Raw genomic sequence first — 24,177 nt, forward strand, 5'->3', positions numbered from 1 at the left:
TTTTGTGAGTTGTAAACATATTTATTTTATCTTTTGTGATTTTTAATTACAATATCTGACATTTTTCCAGGTCTGCTTTTGCTAACTATTGTTTCTGTTGCTCTCATGGTGCTTACTCTTGTTTATTTGAGTGTTTAGTCGAGTTTGATGTTATACTGTATATTTTCCAAGGAACTTTATAGAAAATTCTTTGATGCCTGAATTTTACCTCAAGTAATTTGCATTTGCTTTTGCCATGTACTTGGGATAATTACAAATGCAGAAGCACTGTATTTATTTTTAATATTATAAAACTACTAGGGAAAATTTCCAATGTAAAAAATATTGAATGAATGTTTCAATGAATCTCATGTACCCATCACCCAACTTAACATTACCAATACTTTGCCATTTTTGTTTTATCTGTCTCCACACTATTATACTTCTTTTTGCTATCTCTAACTGATAAGGACTTTTAAAAATATATATTCATTATACTATTGTTGAGCCTAAAAATGTAGCCACAATTTCATATTACATTAAAAAATTCCTTAATATCTAGCCTGTGTTCACATTTCCTAATTATTTCTTGAATTTTATTTTTTTACTTTTGATTTGTTTAATCTGTATCTGAGTTGTGTCCATATGCTGCATTTGATTAATTTGTTTCATAAATCTTTATTTTAATTAAGTTTTTATTTTGAGATATTTGTGGATTATCACATGCAATTTTAAGAAACAATACAGAGCGGTCCCTTATACTTTTAGGTGTACAAAACAACATAGTGATTAGACATTTACACACCTCACAAAGTGATAACCCCAACAACTCATCTGAAACCGTACATAGTTATTACAACACCATTGACTATATTCCCTATATTGTATTTTACATTCCATGACTGTGTATATTTTAAAATTATAGTTGACATTCAGTATTATTTTATATTAGTTTCAAGTTTACAGTGTAGTGGTTAGGCATTTATATAATTTGTGAAGTGATTCCCCCGATAAGTCTAGTAGCCATCTGACACTATATGTACATAGTTTTTACAATATAATTGACTAATTTCCCATGCTGTATTTCACATTGCCATGATTATTTTGTAACTATCAATTTGTACTTCCTAATCACTTCACCTTTCTCACCCCCCCCAATCCTCCTCCCTTCTAGCAACCATCAGTTTGTTCTCTGTATCTGTGAGTCTATTTCTGTTTTGTTTGTTCATTTATTCTGTTCTTTAGATTCCACATATAAGCGAGATCATATGGTATTTGTCTTTCTCAGTCTGACTTCTTTCACTTAGCATAATACTCCCTAGGTCAATCCATATTGTTGCAAATGGTAAAATTTCATTTTTTTTTTAATAGCAGAACAATACTCCATTGTATAAATATACCACAGTTTCTTTATCCAATCATCTATTGATGGGCATAATATATGAGTTGTGTCCATATCTTGGCTATTGTGAATAGTACTGCAGTAAACCTAGGGATGCATGTATCTTTTCAAATTAGTGTTTTGGATTTCTTTGGATAAATACCCAGGAGTGCAATTGCTGCGTCATAAGGTAATTCTATTTTTAATTTTTTGAGGAGCCTTCACACTGCTTTTCATAATGGCTGCACCAATCTGCAATCCCATCAACAGTGCACAGGAGTTCTCTTTTCTCCACATCCTCACCAACACTTGTTGCTTATTGCTTTACTGATGATAGCCATTCTGATAGGTGTGAGGTAGTATCTCACTGTGGTTTTTATTTGCGTTTCTCTGATGATTACTGATGTTGAGCATCTTTTCATATGTCTATTGGCCATCTGTATATTCTCTTTGGAGAAATGTCTATTGAGGTCCTCTGCTTATTTTTTAATTGGATTGTTTGTTTTTTTGGTGTTGAATTGTATGAGTTTTTTATAAATTTTTGATATTAACCCCTGATCAGATGTATCTATGGCAAATATCTTCTCCCATTCAGGAGGATGTCTTTTCATTTTGTTGATGGTTTCCTTTGCTGTGAAAAAACTTTTTAGTTTGTTACAGTCCCATTTGTTTATTTTTTCTTTTGTTTCCCTTGCTCGAAGAGATATGTCAGTGAAAATATTACTAAGGGTAATGTCTGAGAGTTTACTTTCTATATTTTCTGCTAGGTGTTTTATGGTTTCGGATCTTACATTTAAGTATTTAATCCGTTTTGAGTTTGTTCTTGTATATGGCGTGTAAAAGTCATCCAGTTTAATTTTTTTGCATGTATATTTGTCCAGTTTTCCCAGCACCATTTATTGAATAGACTTTCTTTACCCCAATGTATATTTTTGCTTCCTTGTCATAGATTAAATGACCATTTAGACATGGGTTTATTTCTGGGCTCTCTATTATGTTCCATTGATCTGTATGTCTATTTTTATGCCAATACCACACTGTTTTGATTATTATGGCCTTGTAGTATGATTTGATATGAGGTAACATGATTCCTCCAGTTTTGTTCTTTTTTCTCAGGATTGCAATAGCTATACAGGGTCTTTTGTGGTTCTATATAAATTTTTGGATTATTTGTTCTAGTTCTTTAAAAATGCCATTGGTATTTTGATAGGGATTGTGTTGAATCTATAGATCGCTTTGGGTAATATGGACATTTGAACTATATTCTTCCTATCCATGAGCATGGTATATGTTTTCATTTATTTGTATTTAATTTCTCTTTTCAGTGTCTTATAATATGCTTAGTAGAGGTCTTTTGCTTCCTTGGTTAAATTTATTACTGAGTTTTTTTTTTTTTATGCAATTGTAAATGGGATTGTTTTCTTAATTTTTCTTTCTGATAGTTTGTTCCCTTTTGCTTTTACCCAATTTATATCAATGATAATATCTTTAACAATTATCGTGCAGTAGTATCACCCAGATACTAATATTGATGCCATTGAGATACAGAACAGTTCCATTCCTACATGGAGCCTACCTGTTGTCCTTTTATGTCCACACCCATCTCTCTCTTTCAGTCTTCCATCTTGACTTCTGGCAACCACTAATCTGTTCTCAATTTCTATAATTTTGTCATTTCAAGAATGTGTGTAAATGGAACCATGCAGTATGTGACCTTTGGGATTGACTTTTTTCACTTAGCGTAATTCCATGAAGAGTCACCCAAATTATGGCTCATGTCAATGATATCTTCCTTATTTCTGAGTGGTATTTCATGATATGGGTGTGCCATAGTTGGTTTAACCATTTGACTTTGGAAGGATATCCACTTTGGTGCTATTACAAATAAAGCTATATGAACATTTGTATATAGGTTTTTTGCGTGAACATAAGTTTTTATTTCTTTCAGTTAAATGCCAACGAGTACTATTGCTAGTCATATGGTAATTGTATGTTTAGTTCTCTAAGAAACTGCCAAATTATTTTCCAGAGGGGCTGTGCCATTTTATATTCCTACCAGCAATGTATGAGTGATCCAGTTTCTCCATATCCTTGCCTACATTTCATGTTTCACTATTTTTTATTTAAGCCATTCTGATACCCTGTATCCCCGAAAATAAGACCTAGCCAGACCATCAGCTCTAATGCGTCTTTTGAAGCAAAAATTAATATAAGATGCGGCCTTATTTTACTGTAAGATCCGGTTATGACATGCCATGACATGCCATGACATGACATGACATGACATGACATGACATGACATAACATATAACATAAAACATAACATAAAACATAACATAAAACATAACATATATATCAGGTCTTACATTAATTTTTGCTCCAAAAGATGCATTAGAGTTGATGGTCCGGCTAGGTCTTATTTTCGGGGAAACATGGTCGATGTGTAGTGATATATCATTGTGGTTTTAATTTACATTTCCCTAATGTCTAATGATGTTAAACATCTTTTTATATGCTTATTTACCATCTGTACCTCCTCTTCAGTGAAATGTCTTTTTATGTCTTTTGTTCATTTTCTAATTAGCTTGTTTTTTCACTACTGAGTTTGATAGTTCTATTTACTAGGTCTCTATTGGATCTGTGGTTTGCAAATATTTTCTCCAACTATGTAGCTTGTCCCCTTCATAGGGTCTTTTCATAGCAAACGTTCTTAATACTGATGAGGTCCAATTTGTCGATTTTTATGGGTAATGCTTTTGGTATCAAGTCTAAAATCTCTTAAGCTATATGTTCACCTCCGTCCCTTTTTTTTCTTGCCATTCTTTGAAGAAACTGAGTCATTTGTCTTGTAGGATTTTCAATATTCTGCTGTGTGATGATTGCATCCTCATGTCATTTAATGTGTGGTTTTCTATCCCTTGTATTTCTTGTAAACTGGAAATACAAGGTTCATAAATAAAGGCTTAATAAATGTAAGCATTTCCCGCTCCCCCCCACCCTGCCCCCGAATACTTCACGTGGGGTGGTGGTGGTTAGTTTCTATTGCATTGAGTCACAGGCTTCTTAGTGTCTAGTGTCTCTGTTATATTGAGATTGATCAATGGCTTTTGGAATTGTCAGCCTAATCTATTCATTACAAAGATCCCTATCATCCTTTGACCTAAAGGTTTTAGAAGCCATTGAAAATGATTTCGTAGATTCATTATTTCATTAGTAGTTATAAAACTGTAATATTCTAATTGTACCATTTATTCTCTATTTATTAGCTGAAATTATTTGTAAGTACTTTCATCAAATATTTGGTTATGAAATATATATAGGAAAAATAGGATAAATGCTTATTATTTTGTTTATTTGCCATTTTCAGAGTTGTGAATTGTTTTTATAACATTTTCTAAAGGGATTTTTAAATTATTTTTTGGTGTCATTATGAACTCATGTATTTTTAATATGCTTGATGTGTTTTGAGTCATTGTCATTTTATTTATATATATATATATATATATATATATATATATATATATATATATATATATTTTTTTTTTTTTTTTTTTTTTTTTTAAAGATTTTATTGGGGAAGGGGAACAGGACTTTATTGGGGAACAGTGTGTACTTCCAGGACTTTTTTCCAAGTCAAGTTGTTGTCCTTTCAATCTTAGTTGTGGAGGGTGCTGTTCAGCTTCAGTTGTTGTCCTTTCGGTCTTAGTTGTGGAGGGCGCAGCTCAGATCCAGGTCCAGTTGCTGTTTCTAGGTGCAGGGGGCGCACCCCACCATCCCTTGCGGGAGTCCAACCGGCAACCTTGTGGTTGAGAGGATGCGCTCCAACCAACTGAGCCATCTGGGAGCTCAGCTGCAGCTCAGCTCAAGGTGCCGTGTTCAATCTTAGTTGTAGGGGGCGGAGCCCACCATCCCTCGCGGGACTTGAGGAATCTAACTGGCATCCTTGAGGTTGAGAGCCCACTGGCCCATGTGGGAATCGAACCGGCAGCCTTTGGAGTTAGGAGCACTTATGCCCAGCTGCCCGAGCCACCGGGCCGGCCTTGTCATTATAATTTTTGATGTTCAGGTCAGTCCATTTTTAGCTAATGGGAAACATTTGAACTTGCCTCTTAATGTCCCTGTAACAAATCCCAGTGGTTCTTATATATTACGTATAATGAAAAACAGAAAATATAAAATAAGTATGTTTATGATTCAGATTTTACTTTCTGGTACTATAAAGCATTTTATAGTCATTTTGTACTGCCTAAGCTTGGAATTAAAGAATCCTGGCTCTTTCATTGGAAAACAGTATGTAGAGATCACAGTCTGGGTTATAGGAGTGTTCATTGCTACCAGACTGTCATTGCTTATATGTTTTTCTTAATGGACAGATATACCTCTTTTTTTAATATAAAAAAATCATGAATTTACACTGATAATTTTCAATTTAAGATTATAGAGTTTTTTATTTTTCTCTGGTCATGTAACCAACTAACATGCAGTTAGATTTGTTTCCTTTATTTTCAATTTGGGGGGATTACTTCTTTGTCCTTTTTTAGGTCAATTTTGGTTCTTAATTGTGAAAAAAAACATTATGTGATTCCATTCCTTCTGTCCCTCAGTGAATAGATGATTTTTTGTTTGTTTTGGTTTATTTTTAAAATATCAGATATGTATATATTTATATTTTTACCCTGGTGTTAATGCAGTTAGCATACTCTATACATTGCTTCGTATCTGGCTTTTTTAAATTTAAAATGATATCTTAGCGATCACTCTATATCAATCATTATATAAAGATATTCCTCGATCCTTTCTGTGGCTGTATAATACTCTATTGTGTATATAAATATAATGGGTACAACTAACACTCATTTAAATTTCTTCCATTCTTTTGCTATTACAGATAATACTATATATTTATATTTATATTTATATTTATATTTATATTTATATTTATATTTATATTTATATTTATATTTATATTTATAGTATTCCTACGTCTAGGAATGCATGTGTCATTTCATTTTGCATTCCTAGAGGTGCAGTTAATGGGCCAAGGGGCCAATGCATATTTAGTATTACTAGTTATTGCCAAATTCTCAATATTCATTCTGCTGTCTTACTAATAGTGGTATGAGACTACCTGTTTTTGTATGGTCGTTCCAACAGAATATGTTGCAGAATCACTTTTAAATTATTGTGTTGAAGTTTTGTCTGCCACTAGGCATTGTAAATTAGGGTTGTAAATTTATGTGAGGCCTGACTTATGTTAATTATTGGAGGTGAGGTGGGGAGGAAGTATGTGTTTGACCACTCAGCACCAAGGTTCTAAACTGAGTTGACTAGGAGGGGGAGGTTTGGCAGCAAATGAGATTTTAAATTCACATTTGCTCTGTTATTTGGGACAATTTCCTCTTATTTTCCTCACATTACATGACTCCGTGGGTTTTGTTACCTGTTTTCCCATGTTCATTAACTAGATTTAGCCAATGCTCTAAAGGTGAAAACCAACTTATTGATGCATCTAATAAGATGTACTTTTTTTAAAAATTCTTCTAGCAAATTTTTGTACTTAGAGGATCATTAGTTTCTAAAATGCAGTTGCTGGAAATGGAATGAGATTCTGTTCTTTAAGTTCTGGATCATACTGTTAATAGAGTTCATCCCTTCTACAGCCAAAAATCTATACTTTATAAGTATTATAGAGTCACTCATATGTGCACCTTAACATAATTTCCTTAAACAAGAATTAGCTAATAATTATATTTTTAAGAGTAGAGTATCTAGTTATAATTAATGATTTTTTTCCAACCACTTTGGGGTTGGCAATATTGTTTTAGAAACACACATGCATTCTCTGCCCTCTTCCTTGGAAACTGATTCTGTAAGTCTGGGGTAAGGCTAACTTGTGCATTTGGAAAGATTTTGAGATTGACTCACTTTTTTTTTAAACTTGATTTGTTTTGTTTTGTTTTGTTTTAATTTATTGGGGTGACAATTGTTAGTAAAATTACGTAGATTTCAGGTGTACAGTTCTGTATTACATCATCTATAAATCCCATTGTGTGTTCATCACCCGTAGTCAGTTCTCATTCCATCACCATATATTTGATCCCCCTTACTTTTTCCTTTGATAGAGCTGCTGATTGGACTGTTTGCTGCAGTTTGAGGAAAAGAGCCAATTTGACTCTCAGTCTTTTGTTGATTAAGTGAGAGTGCCATCTAGTGGAGGAAATACTTTTAAACTCATCAAAGTTTTTCAAACTATGCAGAGGAAATTAGCTCTTGTGCTGAGTGTGTCTCCATAAGTCCACAACACGGAAAAGGGAGAACTGTATGTTGTATGAGACGAGGCGGGAAGTAGTCCTGCAGGACAGTAAAAGCACATAATAGGTGCTGAGTGTTAGTTATCACCATTCTCATTCTTGCGTAGAAGGTGGTGATCAAGTGAAATAATAATGAAATAGCTGATCTGACAAATAGCTGCTCTGTGATGTACATGTAAAATTTCATTGTTGTGTTTTGACTAAGTAATAATATATAGAAGTTATAAATTTTATCCCTCCCTTGTCTTTACACTACCACTTAGGACCTACCCTGAATCCGCCAACAAAATCCTTTAACGGTTCCTGAAATATTTTAATCTGTTATAAACATGTATGTATATTCCCACCTGTTGGGACATTCATTCATTTAACAAATATTTTGTGGCTGTTATGTGCCAGGCACTGTTATAGGCAGGATAAAGCAATGAACAAAATATATTACAAACCCCACCCTTATATTTAGTGTAGCATAAGCATATTCTACATGTTGGTCTGTACCTTGCTTTCTCCACCACTCTTAAAACTAAATTTCCCTTTATGACTGCAATTGCTACATCCCACAATTTTTTAATTCAATTCAAAATATTACCCTAGTGCTTTCTGCTTTGATTCACAAGTTATTTAGAAGTATGTTGTTTAATTTCTGAGTGTTTGGAAAATTTTTAGATATCTTTGTTTTCTTTTTTTTACTTAAAGTTTTATTGGGGTGACAATTGTTAGTAAAGTTACATAGATTTCAGGTGTACAGTTCTATATTACATCATCTATAAATCCCATTGTGTGTTTACTACCCAGAGTCAGTTCTCCTTCCACCACCATGTATTTGTAGATATCTTTTTGTTACTGATTTCTACTTTGATTTGGTTGATATCAAGGGCCATACTGTATGTTATCATTCCATTAAATTTCTTCAGACTTGTTTTATGGCTCAGCTTATGGTCCATTTTGTTGAATGTTCCACATTCTTTTAGAATGGAGTGTTACATAATTATCAGTTGGGTCAAGTTGGTAGATAGATCATTTAGTCTTTTAAATCTTTATTAGTTTAAGTCTACTTATTTAATTGAGTGCTAAAAGGATAATACATGTTTTCTACCTAAAGTTCAGGAATTGTTTTCAGTTCTGTCATTTATTGCTTCAGATATTTTTAATGTGTGTTTTAGGTGTATACACGTTAGGATTATTATGTATTCTTGATAAAGTTTGGCCTCTTTATCATTATGAAGTGTTGTTCTTTTTCCATGATAGTATTTTTAGTCCTTTAGTCTTCTTTATCATTTTTTCTAATTAATTGTGTCTTATTCCAAACATGTTCTAAACATTTATAAATAAATATGAATGTATGTTCTATTTACTTTTACCCAAATTATTGCATATTACATAGTCATGTAATTTTTTCTTTTAATAACCTTTTTTACATAATTACTTTTAAAATGCATGTAACTTTATTATCTTACTTGTGATAAAGTTGTTAGCATTAGCACATTTAAGATGAAAGAGTCAAGTGATAGACTCAGGAGTCACTGAAAAATCTTTGCAATTCAGGTATTCAATATCTAAGGCTATTATAAATTTAACGGTGAAATAAATAGAGGTTACTTTACTTCCTGTAAAATCATCTGAGATCAGATGAAATCAGATATATCCTGTAAAATCTTAAGTTTAGTACGTTTTTAGCAGAGAACACTGTAGGTTAGGAGCAGATTTTTTCTAATTATTTTTTGGATACCTCTAGAGCAGTGGTTCTCAATGGAGGGATGGTGTCCAGTTTTGCCCCCTGTGGTTATTTGGGCAATGAGAAATGTCTGGAAACATTTTAGGTTACAATAGGGCAGGGAGGTGACGGCACAGGAGGAGAGTGCTGCTGGCCTTTAGTAAGTAGAACCCAGGGATGCTGCTAAACATCTTACAATGGACAGAACAGCCCCCACAATAAAGTATTATCTGCCCCAAAATGTCAATATTGCCAGGGTTGAGAAACCCTGCTTTAGAGATTTCATCTCTGTGCATTGATAATAACTCAGCCTCCAACTTAGATGATAATGAAGGCCAACTGCCCTAGTCTTGGGCATCAAGGAAGATTTTCCTAAAAAAGGTGACATCATGACAACTTATTTTGTCACCTGAAGAGGCAATTGAAGCTTCCTGCATTTAATTCACCAAGTAGATGTTCTGCATTCTTTTTGTGTCGCACCTGCTGGATTGCTATGACTACCTGGACACTTAAGTTCCCTTCAGTGTGTTGCTCCTGTTCTGCTCCTGTCAGTTGGGTTATGTGTTTTCCAAGAGTTTATTGTATTTGTTTGCCTGCTTATTTATGTAAAATCAGTTAATATTAACAAATATTGAGCAAGATTTTTTAAATATTTGTCATTGAACAAAGTAGTTAAATTGTGAAAGACTAAGAATGGGAAGGTAGGAATTACAGGATTCAGGGGCTCTCCACTTGGCAAATGCCCTGAGATTCTTTTTTATTTTAAAATTACTCAAACGAAATTATTTACAATCCATTATGGTTTATGCAAGGAAGATGGTGAAGATTCTAATCGATGGATCCATCCTCAAAAAGTATTGGTAAACAAATCTACATTTATATGTTTTTACTTAAAATGTATTGTTTTCAATTAACAATGGGTTAGTAGTTCCAATCACATTGGATAAAATTCTATCCACAGTAAATTTTATAGAACTGAAAGTAATATTGGAAAAAAGGTCATCAAATATTTATTATGTTTCAGAAATATACTAAGAATTAGGGATTAGATTTTGTAGGCTTTTTTATTTGTTGGAAGTAATCTTTTATTTTTCTCTTTAAATAAATCCAGATTATTGACTATTTGTCACTAAACTTTGTACAGATTAACTCTTCATTTTATTTGTGCCTCTCCCTTGCCTCACTTTTTAAAATAGTTAATTCTACCTAAGGGTGTATTAATAATCTAGTTATTTAAACAGAAAAAAAAAAGATAATTGAAGCACCTTATCCTAAAGGTAATACAAGTTTCTTTTATCATTAATTTATTCCAAGAATACCATGAGCAGGCATTTTAAAAATAAGTTTCCCGTTTTAATGAATAATGTTAATGTTCTAGTTTCAGATTTAATCAAAGTGTTCCATTTTAGTAATTAATTTTTGAAGTGTCATGCAAATTTTAATTTTAAAAAGTAAATGTCAGTTTGTAAAGAAGAGTGCCCCATGAGCATCATGGGAGAAAATACTGTGTATAATTCTCTTCCAGATGGCACCCCTACAGGTGAAGCAGCAGCCTGTGAAATTACAGTCTGAATTACACTGCAGATGAGCAGGGCATTTGGAGCAAAGCCTTCTGATATCAGTAATAAATGACTTGGTTCAGAACCAAGGACAATTCCCAGGAAATTAAAAACTATACTATCACGGAGGGAGCCTATAGTAAAATGAAGTTTAGCAAAGTGGAAAGTTGAGAGAAAGGACAATAACCATTAGCAATACATGTATGAATCTCTTCATCTGCTAGTATTTTTAACTATGCATATTAATTTATCTCATAAAGTGTCATATATTGGTTCTACATATATTCTGGTATGTCCATTGATTTTCTAAATGGGTAATTTTCAGAATAGATGGTGGCTAAGAGCCAGTTGCCAACTAAGCTATCACACTGAAATATGAATGATATACCATAGTAAATCCTAATCTTATTTAATATGCTGCATGGGAAATTTTTCATTTCAGAACATTTGAGTACTTAATTACAAACGTAGCGTGGTATAATACAAATACTAAATCTTATGTTTAATCATATAAATCAATTTAAGAAGCAACATAGAATAGTGATTCAGATCTTGACCTCTTTTGTTAGACCAAGTTTCAAAATATGGCTCATTCGACTGATTCTGTGATTATGAGCTGTTTTTCAAGTACTATTATTTTACGTTATTTAATATTTTAAGACTTATTTTCTTATCAGTTAAGTGGAAATAATAAAATATGCTGTGGGGAAAATTAAATAAGCCATGTAAAGAAACCTAATACAGTGAACTTTAATAATTATCATCATCATTATTTGAAATTTTTAATTTTAGAAAGCAAAGCAGCATTTTAAAGTAACAGATTTTAATTTGTACCAGAAAAATAACAAAAAAGGCATTGTTTCATTTTAATGTGTAATGATATGCATATATAGTCTTAATAACTAATTCTTTTATTCATTCAAAAATTACTTCTGGGCGTTTCTGCTGTGTTCCTGGCACAGTTCTAGCCCTCAGGAATAGAGCTTCAAACAATATGGACAAAGGCCTTGCTCCTCTTGGAGCTTTCATTTTAGTAAGGAAGTAAACACAAAATAAATAATATTTTAATTATTAAGTGCTATGATGAAATTGAAAACGGTAAAGAAATGGAGCTTGAAGATACTTTATGTAGAAACAGAATGAAAATTCTTTTTGAGGAGATAGTAGTTGAGCAGATATCTGGATACTAAGTAAAATGAATGACCAATAAAATTGTTACAATTCATTGAGTCTTAAAAATGGTAGCATATTTAGGAGATACTCTATGAAGAAATGTGTAATCTATTGTTTTGAAGGAATACTTTTCTATTGATTTGCGAGTTCATTTATTCTTTAACTTAAGGTTTAGAAAGTATTTTCACAGAAAAGGAAGAAACGCAAGCAATAGCTTGCTACTGAGATGAAAAAGATATCAGAAATAGATATAGAGAAATTGTTTTTAATTATACACCAATGCAAAGCAAAAAAAGGAAATAAAAGTAGGGAAAGATGAAAGAAGACTTGCTGTGGCTTTCTGCTTCTTTCTACTTTAGCCTAGCTCTACTGCAAAGTAGCTGACTCCATATAGTGACTTCTTCCAAATTAAAGAGTCCTGTGATAATGATCTATGTGATAACTCTTTGCCAGGCACTATGCTAAATCCTTTACATGCATCAACAAAAGCATTTGATCATTTGCTTTGTGAAATTCTCTCACCTAATTATGTTGGCTGACTCTAAAAAATGAGAAGAAAAGACATGGCGTTTATGAAAGAGTATTTTTGCTGTCAGGGATGATTATCTTTTTTCTTTTGTTTCTTTGTACTCTTCCTCATTATGGAGTTTAGCAGCAGTGGGAATTGAATCTTAAGGCCACTGTTTTGTAAGTGGAACTAAAATTGTCCAGTATTATTTTTCCGGTTATGACCTAGAATAAGTCACATAACCTCTCTAGTACTGATTTCTCTAATGTGAAAATTAGGTTGTTTGAGTAGGTAGAATCTTAGAAACTATCTCTATTATTGCTGTACCTATCAGAATTCTAATCTTAACTAAGGTAATTGTTAAGGGGTATGTGGAGAAATGCTTATTGGTGTTTATTGGTTCAAATGGAAGCAGATATATGGGAAAGTCTTAAGTATAAAAACTGAAGTTCAGAGTATTAAGTAAATGGATGCTTTTGGCCCAGGGGAAAAAAAATTGCTGATTATCTTTTTGAGAAAAATCCTGAAGTTGGAATTGGCACTGATTTGTCCAATTTGATCAAATTATTTTTGATTGGGTTTTTAATTTTTATTTCTTAATTTTAAAGAAATTTTAAGTGCACGTGCGTGCACGCACACACGGCCAGACAATTAAGTTTGAGAACTCATCCTAGAAAAAGTGCTATATACCTCATTGCTGAATATCACTATGGTCACCTTCGAAGTACTCCCCTTGGGAAGCTATGCACCAATGCCAGCACCTAGTCCACCCTTCAAAGCAATTTTGGAACTCTCTTTCTGGAATGGCCATCAGAGCTGTCGTTGTATTACCCTGATGTCCTGAATGTCATCAAAATGTCTTCCTTTCAGTATTTCCTTTTGGTAAAGAAAGAATTCATTGAGGGCCAGATCAGGGGAGTAGGGAGGGTGTTCCAATACGGTTATTTGTTTGCTGGCTAAAAACTCCCTCACAGACAGTGCCGTGTGAGCTGGTGCATTGTCGTGATGCAAGAGCCATGAATTGTTGGTCAAAAGTTCAGGTCATCTAACTTTTTCACACAGCCTTTTCAGAACTTCCAAATAGTAAACTTGGTTAGCTGTTTGTCCCGTGGTACAAATTCCTAATGAATAATCGCTTTGATATGGAAAAAAAGGTTAGCAACATCGTTGCAACAAGTTCACAAACTTAATTGTCAATATGCATGCATGCATATTGGTATGCACATGCATACACATAGTCTTGGCTGGTGTGAAAAAAGAAATAACATAAGAAAATGTATTCTGGTAGACTCTTGGGAAAAAACAGGAATTGTAGTTCTTATTCATGGATTGTAATATATGACCATGCTTTAAATATTACATGATTCTGGACTGTCTGGTAAGTCCTTATTCTCTAATTTATTAAACATAATTTAAAAATTCTGATTAGCCTTTACAAATACATATATGTGTGTGTGTGTGTGTGTGTGTGTGTGTGTGTGTATATATGTATATTTCTTTTTTGTCTTAAATTTTTTATTGGGGAATGTTGGGGAACAGTGTGTTTCTCCAGGGCCCATCAGCTCCAAGTGAAGTCGTCATCCTTCAGTCTAGTTGTGGAAGGCGCAGCTCAGCTCCAAGTCCAGTCACCGTTTTCAACCTTTAGTTGCAGGGGGCACAGCCCACCATCCCATGAGGGAATTGAACTGGAAACCTTGTTGTTGAGAGCTCGTGCTCTAACCAACTGAGCCATCTGGCCACCTCTTCGGCAGCTCAGCGGCACCTCGCTGTCTTCAATCTAGTTGTGGAGGGCGCAGCTCCCTGGCCCATGTGGGAATCGAACCGGCAACCCTGTTGTTAAGAGTTTGCACTCTAACCACCTGACCCATCCGGCCACCCCACAAATATATTTTTTAAATAGCGCTTAATTTTTTCCAGTTAAGCTAATGAGACTTATTGTTCCAAACCTTTTACGTGTATTAATATATTTAATCCTCACAACAACTGTATGAAATAGAATGTCATTGTTATTGTCACTTTACAGGTGAAGAAACTGAGGCACAATGATGTATACTTACCCAAGGTCACATAGAAAAAAAGGGGCTCTTCTGGGATTTAAATCCAGGAGTCCACTCTCATACTATATTATTGGTATTGACAATAATACCAATTTAAAATATGGTGTAATTTAATCTCTAATGAATGGCTAATAATAACTTTATCTTTAACACAGTAAAGAAGCGTGTTGCTAGAAGAAGCTACTGTCAGTTGTTGATCAAAAAGACTGTTCTGGTTTGTTTGTAGTACATGAGAGTAAGATAGAATTTGAGCATATGAAAGCAAAATACTTAGACAATTACTTTGAAAGAGTAATACTAGAAACAGTTTTGACACAATGCCAAATCAATAAACTATTTTTTTAACCTCTTCCTTAAAAGATTAGGCTGTAATGAATGCTTAATTTGTACCAAAATGTGGGTTTATTTTATTTTAATGTTTTAGCATGCAGCAGTCTTGCAAATAGGAATCATTTTTTTCTTTAACCTAGTGACATGTTTTACCAGCTGATCTTTTTCCCATAGGGTAAATAGATGCCTCCTCTTTTAATAATTCCTTGGCATAAATTATAATTCACTTTAATCAACGAATTAATGCTTATTTATTAGCGTTCGTGTGTATTGATCTGCATGAATTCTGTCAGCTTGATCAATATTTCTTAGTTGAATTCCAAAAGTCTCTTGTGCTTTAAATACACAGATGATACTAATGGGGAACTAACTTGTAAGAATTATATTACTGAAGTACTCTATCCAGAAAAAGAGTTTCCACCAAATCCTTAATTTTCATAATGCAAACACATTAATAAAAGAGCTTTGTTGCTAAGTCTTTCTTTTGTAGGCAATTATTTTCTTATCTGTGAATTAGTGTGTTGGGGGTAAATGCCAAAGTAGAGATGCTAGCGGCAATTTAATTAGGTTCCTTTATAAGTGAGTCAAGCATGAGAGCTGTATTTTCTGTAATTTAAATTTGCTTTTAATCTCTTGTTGAAGATTATCCATTTAGATTTGCAGGTTTTTCTTGTTCTAGAGAAACCTTTAAAACCCTCATCTTGGTTGAAGACTATTGTATTTATCCTGTCAAACAGTTATTTGTGCACAAAACAAATGAGTGAGAATACTTTTGATTTAGAAGTCTAACACTAGGGTAAAATTCATGTTTCACCCTAAGCAATAATAAGGTATATTGTGTGCTGAGCACTTAACTTTTCCTGCTGCTCAGGGCTGTTGGTGATTGGGCTCCAGTAGGAGAACAGACTGAAGCTGACATTAAGCTCTCACTCATGATTACTTTGTCATTTCTTTAATAAACTGTGTAGCATACTATTAGAATGTACTGTGTCGTGACACCAGTAATGGCACATTATCTTCTCATTTGTGCTATGATTATTCTTTCTTGGTGGAGGATTCATTACTGTTCTCTCAAATCTGGAGTACACTAGGGCAGTGTTTCATGAACTGTATGTATTTCAAACGACACTAGTTGTGCAAGACGTTAAATAGAAAAACAAAACAAAACAGGTCTCTAGTCAAAGAGTAGGTAATACTTGGTTAAAATATGTTCAACTGTCCTCCTCATCATAACACTTCTCAGAACTATTAATGTGCTAATGTGCACTATGAATCTCTAAGAGGAGGATATAGCATCTGATTTTCTCAAACCTCACTGATTAAAGATCCCCTCTCCTTTTTTATTTAACCAAAGAGCAAGTCACTGGACAGAAAGTGGTGTTCTAGACCAGGATATCTCAACCATTGCTCTATGGACATTTGGAGCCAGACAATTCTTTGTGGTGGGGGCTGTTCTGTGCATTGTAGGATGTTGATCAGCATCCTTGGCTCTACCTACTAGATGCCAGTAACATCCCTCCTCCTCACCCTCCCCAGTTGTGATAATCAAAATGTCTCCGGACATTGCAAAATATAGTTGAGAACCACTGCTCTGGATTAATTTCACAATATTTCAGAGAGTTATAGGATTTGTTAACCATTTCCATCTGAATTTTCTTTTTTTTTTAATTTCTTTTTTTTTAATGAGGAAGAAACAATTGTCTAAAAAGTGGAAGCCCAGGTAAAGAAGGTTCAGTACATCCTGCTGAATATACTGAATCCATAAACTTTCTGGATTCACTTTTATGCCCTGGCCTGATTTTCTAATTATTATGTGGAGAACTTACTGCAAAAAATAATTTAAAACTTTGCAGAACATTTTATAGTACAGGCAAAAAATATATTTTTCATTAAAAGGGTAGACCAGGTTGCATATGAGGATATTGCACATTTCTAAAATCCTTTTTTTTTTCTGTTTTCTACAGGGCTATTTTCTTCTTTTTGAGTCTATGTTAGATTCTGTCCTTTATGCAAAGAACAAATACTTGGCAAAAGGAGGATCGGGTGAGTATAAAATTCTAGCTTTAATAATCAAATTTTAGTATGGCAGAACCAAATGAACCTTTGGATTTCAAATAAACTATGCATGACTGAGAAAATTCCCAATAGAGATGAAAGATGTTTCCATTAGATGGAGCTTTAAGACATTTGTTTAGTACACTGTTGATAGTAGAACATTATATATAAGATATGCAGGACTCAAAGTTAATGGTATTCTCAAGAACACTTTTTATAAAAATACAAAGGACTGGGTTTGGAAGCTGTGATATTCAAATCAAAATCTAACAAAGTTTTTGTTTTTTTAATCCTTATGACATTTAGTTATTTGTTTTTTCAAAAGAACATTTTATGCTAGGTTAGAGGTTACTGTATTTTGCCATATATAATGCATTCCTGTGTATAATGCGCACCCAGGTTTTTGGCTCAAACTTTCAGGGAAAAAAATCTTGTGTTTTAATTTTTTAATTCAATTTTTTATTTGTTTACATTTAGGTACTTGTTTTTTTATTATAAAGGAATTTTAGTATTTATTTTTTAACATATTATGGTACAAGAAATTTTCTGTAACAAATAATTACAAAACACAAGAACAGATACAAGGTACAAGAAATTTTATGTACTGGTAACCAATTTATGATATTTACACATCACAGAAGGCCAAGAACTCTGTCATTTCAAGTTCGTCATAAGTTCCACAAAACCAATTATCCCAGGGTATTATTTTGCATACGGATATCATTATTGATTTCTAGAGTTACATTTTTAACTCATAAGCATAAATAAAAGAATTAGAAACATTTCTATAGATATGGAATTAGTACTACCCATGTATAATGCGCATCCTTATTTTTCCCTCACAAATTTGGGCAAAAAAGTGCGCATTGTACCTGGCAAAATACGGTATTCACTTTAGTGGCAAATTTTCCATGACTTCACTAAATACATAAACCTGGCTTCCATGTGGTTTAATGAGAACATTTAAATAGTGACTGGTTTTACTTAGTTTTTAAAGCACAGCATACCCAATCAGTATTTTTAAGTGGATCCCAATAAATTTGGAAGGCTTTCTTTTCATGTCCCTAGTGAATTCTTAATCATTTTAGCTCTGCATACTCTAAGTGATACTGGTTTTTACAGGCCTTCTGCTGTGAACAGTTGTACACAAACAAAATATTTTTTCAGAACAGGAATTATGTTTTGCTCATCTTTGACTCTTCAGCGAGCTCTACATCTCCTGGAGCATAGATACAACATCATATGTGTTTATTGAATTGAAGCATTACAATCAAATTGAATAACATTGGTTTCCCTTCACTCACCTCTCCCTGCACCTTCCCTTTCTCAAAGCTTCAGGATCAACAAATGGCGTCCATGGTCAGTGCAGTTGATAAAACTGTTCTATAAAAATGGATGAAAAGGAGGAGACATCTTGAACTAGTGACATAAAGCACTCCTGCCTGTCCATGTTCTATGAAATTACTTTGGTAGTTATGGTACAATAGACATCAGTAAGGCCAAAACTTAAAGCGCAGAGAAAATTTTCCAAGACAATAGAGTTCTTTTTATAATAGCATTTAAATGGATTGCCTTTCTTTTTCAAATGCTCTCATTTTATCACTGTTTTCTACATCCATTTTAAGATAGACTCCTGATCTCTGACATGAACTTGGCTAGAATTTTTAGATATATTTTGCCCTGCAACTATTGGCTATATCTTTCGATAATTGCAGTGGCTTTTTTTTTAAAATGAGTACTATATTTAATGACTTAAAAACTAGTGTTATCTACCATTTGTGAATTGTCTGTACAAGCTGCCAGATAATATACTCTGCCTTTACTTGTGTTATTACATGTAATTTTGAAAACAGCTCTTTGAGATTTTAGAAACAAAAGGGTCCTGGATGATATATGCTAAGCAGCCAAGCCTTGATTTTTTTTTTTTAAAACTCAGATCTGCTGGATATTTATTTTCATTGTCCCTTGTTTCCGTACTAACGTGTATTTTATTGAGTCTGATTTTTTACCTTGAAGTTGTTCTAGGGAAGATTCAGAAAACTGTTTCCATACCTCCCTGAGTGATATTCATTGATCTTACTGAAGGAGTGACAGCAACTTAATACATTTAAATTGAATTCTTGATGAAATTCATTAAGAACTTACAGCATGTGAGTAATGAGGTTATAGTTGAAATAGTGGCAGTGCTATTTCCCATCATCAGAAGGATAAAGTGGAGGCTCGTAAGTCTAGCTTTTTCCAAATTTTCATATAACTAATATTAGTACTAAGATAATCTGGAAGTATATTGAAGCGAGGTCAGCATTTAACTGCATAAGTAGTGCTGTTGAATGTTATTTAACAGAATCAAGAGAAAAGAAGGAAAAGTCAGAAATGAGTAACATGAAGTAGTTTAGCCTATTGTGTGCATTTGCGTATGCCTTGATGAATGTCACCAACCATCATGCTCATTCTTCTATTGCAAAGTAAAGTTTTCTTTCATGTTTTGCTGAAGGAAAGATTTATTAAGCAACTTACACTGTAAAGATTTTAGAAAGAATTAGAATATGAGAGGAGAATATTGAAGACCCATATAAACATGAAGGGAGCCCTATTTACATTTTTATATGAATTAGTGTTCAATTTATGTTCTTTTAATATATATATGTACACACACGTACACACATATATACATAGATGATAGCATGAAGTGAAACTTGATAAAACTTAGCCAGTAACTTGAGTATTCATTCTCCTTGTTATCACCAAGCAAGAACTCATTTTCTATTACTACTAATAAAAATAATTTTGTAAAGCTAATGAAATTGGGCTTACTAAAGACTACTTATACTAATTTTAGCTAAGATTTACAAATGCTAGTTGTGTTAGGAATTGTAGTGTTTTACATTCAACCAACCAAGAGATGAGGAGGAAAACTAAGAAAATGGTCGTAACCGGTGTTGTTTCTTTTACAACTAGAATTAAGGCAAAAACAAATGTATGTTTTAGGATAACAACATAGAATGCAAATGTTTTGTACCATAACAATGTCACATGCTGTATCTCAGAAAAATTGGAAAGGGAATGCAGAAGGCATGAGGGAGAAAGTGCATATACTTCAATTGCTTTATCTTTAACAGCAGGAATTTATGGAATATCATTTAAAGCTGACAAATCAAGTAACAGAATTATCACTTTTAGCCCTACAAAGGTAATAAAATTATACAATTGATTAAAATTGAGTGGTGAGGCTTGCAGTGATACATCTTTTATCTATATGTACATTTTGATGGTGATTACGTGATTGTATATTTATCAAATCACGTAGACTTATACACGAAAAAAGTCAAAAAGAGTGAGTTTTACTGCATATAAATATACCTCAATTAAAATGACTTTATAAAAAGTGAAATGGTATTTCCCACTCTTTCAGATCAAATGCATTGGGATATGATTTGATTTCTCACTTTCCTGAAAAATATATTAAAGCTGTGTACTAACTCTATTCCTACTTCTGTATTTGTTGTATCATCAGTGCATTCTCCTTTTAATGTTTTAAAAAAATTGGGTGATTAAAAAGAGGGAAGGGAAGGGGAAGGACAAGGAAATATACTAATTTTATCATTACTCATGATAGATTAGTAAAGAGTGTTGAAAATAGAAATATTCTATAAGGTTGTAATTATATATTTAGCTACTTGAACAAAAATACAAAACTTCCTAAATATAAGGACTAATACTCTGGGAAAAAGCAAAAAGACCACGTAGTGAGCTACTTAAAAAACAAAACAAAAACTACAGATACAGAAAAGATAACATGAAATGGTAGAGTTGTAAACAAAAAGTATTTCTTGTATCAATAAATGTAAGTGGGCTAAACTCACCTATTCAGAACACAAGAATTTCAGATTGGATCACCAAAGAAAAGCCAATTCTGTGTACTTTATAGAGGCACATCTAAAACAAAATTATTCAGAAAAGTTAAAGGGATGAAAAAAGATATTCAGGCAATTTCCCCCAACCCCCAACATGAAAACACTCGTGATATTGATATCAAACAAGAGGGAATTGGGGCAAAATATTATGAAATTAATCATATGAAATTTAAAGTGAATCAACTGAAAATTATAAATGGTGAAAGAATTTAGTATATTATAGAGGTACAGAATAACATAATGAGAAATAAGCAAGACTTATATGCAGACAACTTTATTACTGCAGGATGCCCAAAGAAGATTTAAATAAATGAAAAGACAATCATGGATATAAAGAATCAGTGCCATAAAGATGTCAGTTCTCCCAAAATTAATTTAAAATGAGATGCAATCCAAAAACATGGACAGTTGTTGGAGATAGATGTTAAGTACACGAGAGTTAATTATGCTCTTCCCTATTTTTGTATGTGTTTGAAAATTTTTTATAGAATAAATTTCCTAAAATTGTAATCAATCCCAATGAACAGATTTTTTTTAAATTGGGATTAAAAATTTTTTTTAATAGGAATGGCAAGGAAAACTCTAAGATAGAAGGGTAGCAGCAGGGTAGGAGTGGGAGGACTGGAAGAATAGTGCTACCAAATAGTAAAACACATTTAAAGCCTCGATAACAAAAATAATATATTCTTGCTCTTGAATGGACACATAGTTGAGCAGAATAGAAAATCTTGTATAGACCCAACAATATATTGAATCTCATACAATTAAGGAAATAATTTACTGTAGTAAATTGTGTTGAGACAATTGGGTAGCCCTCTGTAAAATAGAAAACAGTAATGTTTAACCCACACAATAAATTATATACTGTTGTAAATGGTAAATGCGTCAAAATGTAAATGCAGAAGAAAAAAAGTAAAACTACTAGAAGGAAACATAGATGTATTCCTTTATAAACTTGAGGGAAGAGGGCTTTCTAAATACGAGCTTAAATTCAGATGCCTTAGAAAAAAGGTTGATAAATTTGATTATATCCAACTAAACTTATAAGTGGCAGAATATGCCATACACAAAGTCACAAAAGAAACTACAGATTGAAAAGAAAATTTATTTCCTGTCACCAACAAAAAGCTAATCTCCTTAACATATAAATATTCTACAAATGAATAGACCACAAACCCAATAGAAAATTGAGCAAAGAATTGAATGGCAGCTCACAGAAAAGGATATATATATACGGATGACTCTTAAATATGTGCTCAGTCTCTGTCATATTAAGGTAAGGTCCAAACTAAGAAATTTTTGCCTTACTCAAGATTGCACAGAATTTTGATATGTTTTCTTTGTGAATTTTTAGATTTTACATTTAGGTCTGTAATTCATTTCAAATTAATTTTTATGAATTATATGAGGTAAGAGTAGATGTCAATATTTTCCAATACCTTTTGTTGAAATGACTATCCTTTCCCATGAATTGCTTGGCAGCTTTGTTGAAAATTAATTTACCATGTACATGTGGGTCTGTATCTGTATTCATTTAGTTTGGTCTATTAAATCTATTCTTTCACCAATACTACCTTGTCTGAATTACTGTAACTTTATACTAAGTATTGATATCAGGTAAAGAAAGCCCTTCATCTTTATTCTTTTTAAAAATTGCTTTGGCCGTTTGGTTATTTGTGTATGTATGTGTGGTTTTTTACAATAAATTGTAGAATCTTATTAATTTTAGAATATCAATTTAGAATCTATCAATCAATGTAAAAAAAGGCTGCTAAAATTATGATAGGATTGGCTTGAATGAATAAATCAATTTGAGAATAATCAGCATCTTAATATTGATTCTTCCAATCCATGAACACAGTGTATCTTTTAATTTTTTAAGGTCTGTAATTTCTCTTGGCATTTTAAAAATAATTTTCAACATAGAGATCTTGCACATCTTTTGTTAAATTTATTCTTAAGTATTTAAATTTTTTTTATCATTCTTACAAGTGGAAATTTTTAGATTGCATTTTTCAGTTGGCTGCCGCTAGTAAAAATACAATTGATTTTTGTTTATTAACCTTGTATTCTATGACCTTGCTAAGTTTGCTTGTTCTAGTAATTGTTTTATAAATTTATTTGGCTTTTTTATGTTAACATCCTGTCATCTGCAAGTAGGAACAGTTTACTTCTATTATTCCATACTTTCTACCTTTAATTTTTTTTTTTTTTTGCTTATAACTCTTCGAATAAAATAGGAAACAGTAAATCCATTGAAATATAGATAAATGAATAATCTGAAAGTTAGATTAAGAATGGGGTATTTACCTAGTTTCAAAGAACTTCCCCACAAACTATTTTTTAATTACAAAAGGGAAAAGAGTAGATTTCAGTGTAGAAGCACAGCAGACTCTGCTTTAATCATGTAATCAGGGTTGACATCCTCAGGAATGGGACACATTGAAATTGTGATCCGATAGGAACACAAAGAAATAATTTCTTTCTTTGAAACTTCCTTAAAACTGGTAATACTTTTGTGAAATCAGAATGGTTGCATAGAAAATTTAGGAGCCATTAAAGGAAATACCTTTCACATTACTAGAGAAGAATGGTATTTTCAGTGCCTTTCCTTAAAAGCAAAATGTAAGGTTCCCCCCACACACACACATACATCCGTGGTCAGAACTAAAATTTCTAATGGGGTCCTTTAAAATATACATCTTCTTTGAGTTATAATTGTCAGGTTATGAAATTGAGGACTATGTCCAGTACAATGCAGAATTACTATGGCAGCCATTTCCTAACTCACTGTTTCCTCATTTTGACAGACCATCACAATCACTGGGGCCTTTTGTTAAAAATATGGATGTTCAGTCCCACATTAGAGCCTAAACCAAAAACTAGTGGAACAGTCCTGTTTTAAGAATGTATTTACAATGTATGTTTCCCTTTGCATCAGTCAGGGTTCTTGTTGGAAGAAATAGAAATCTACCCTGGCTATTCAGCAGAGAAGGAATTTATTAAAAGTATAGGCTAAGTTACAAAACTTCTATGAGAAAATAGTCTGGAAAGTTACGCAGCCAGGAACAATGCTCAAAACTACCTTATATGACTGTTTTAGAAGTGAGACCACTTCTAATGCTGGGCATGAGCTGACAGATGACACTGCTGATCTCACCAACAGTAGGCATTGCTGCCTCTGAAAGATAGAGCT

General features: G+C 32.8%; 1 protein-coding gene across 2 annotated transcripts in view; it reads left to right on the plus strand.

Annotated features, from left to right (window-relative positions):
• The window catches only part of PRMT3 (protein arginine methyltransferase 3), a 127,645-nt gene that overhangs the window by 48,918 nt on the left and 54,550 nt on the right, over positions 1-24,177 (plus strand). For both annotated transcript variants that reach the window (XM_019742634.3, XM_074336134.2), the window contains one exon: positions 16,977-17,055. In XM_019742634.3, the coding sequence (XP_019598193.3) occupies positions 16,977-17,055 (79 nt within the window). The remainder of the gene's footprint in view (positions 1-16,976; positions 17,056-24,177) is intronic.

This window comes from Rhinolophus sinicus, chromosome 14 (genome assembly GCF_057876585.1).
Source record: "Rhinolophus sinicus isolate RSI-liver-muscle chromosome 14, RSI-T2T, whole genome shotgun sequence".
Taxonomy (NCBI): domain Eukaryota; kingdom Metazoa; phylum Chordata; class Mammalia; order Chiroptera; family Rhinolophidae; genus Rhinolophus; species Rhinolophus sinicus.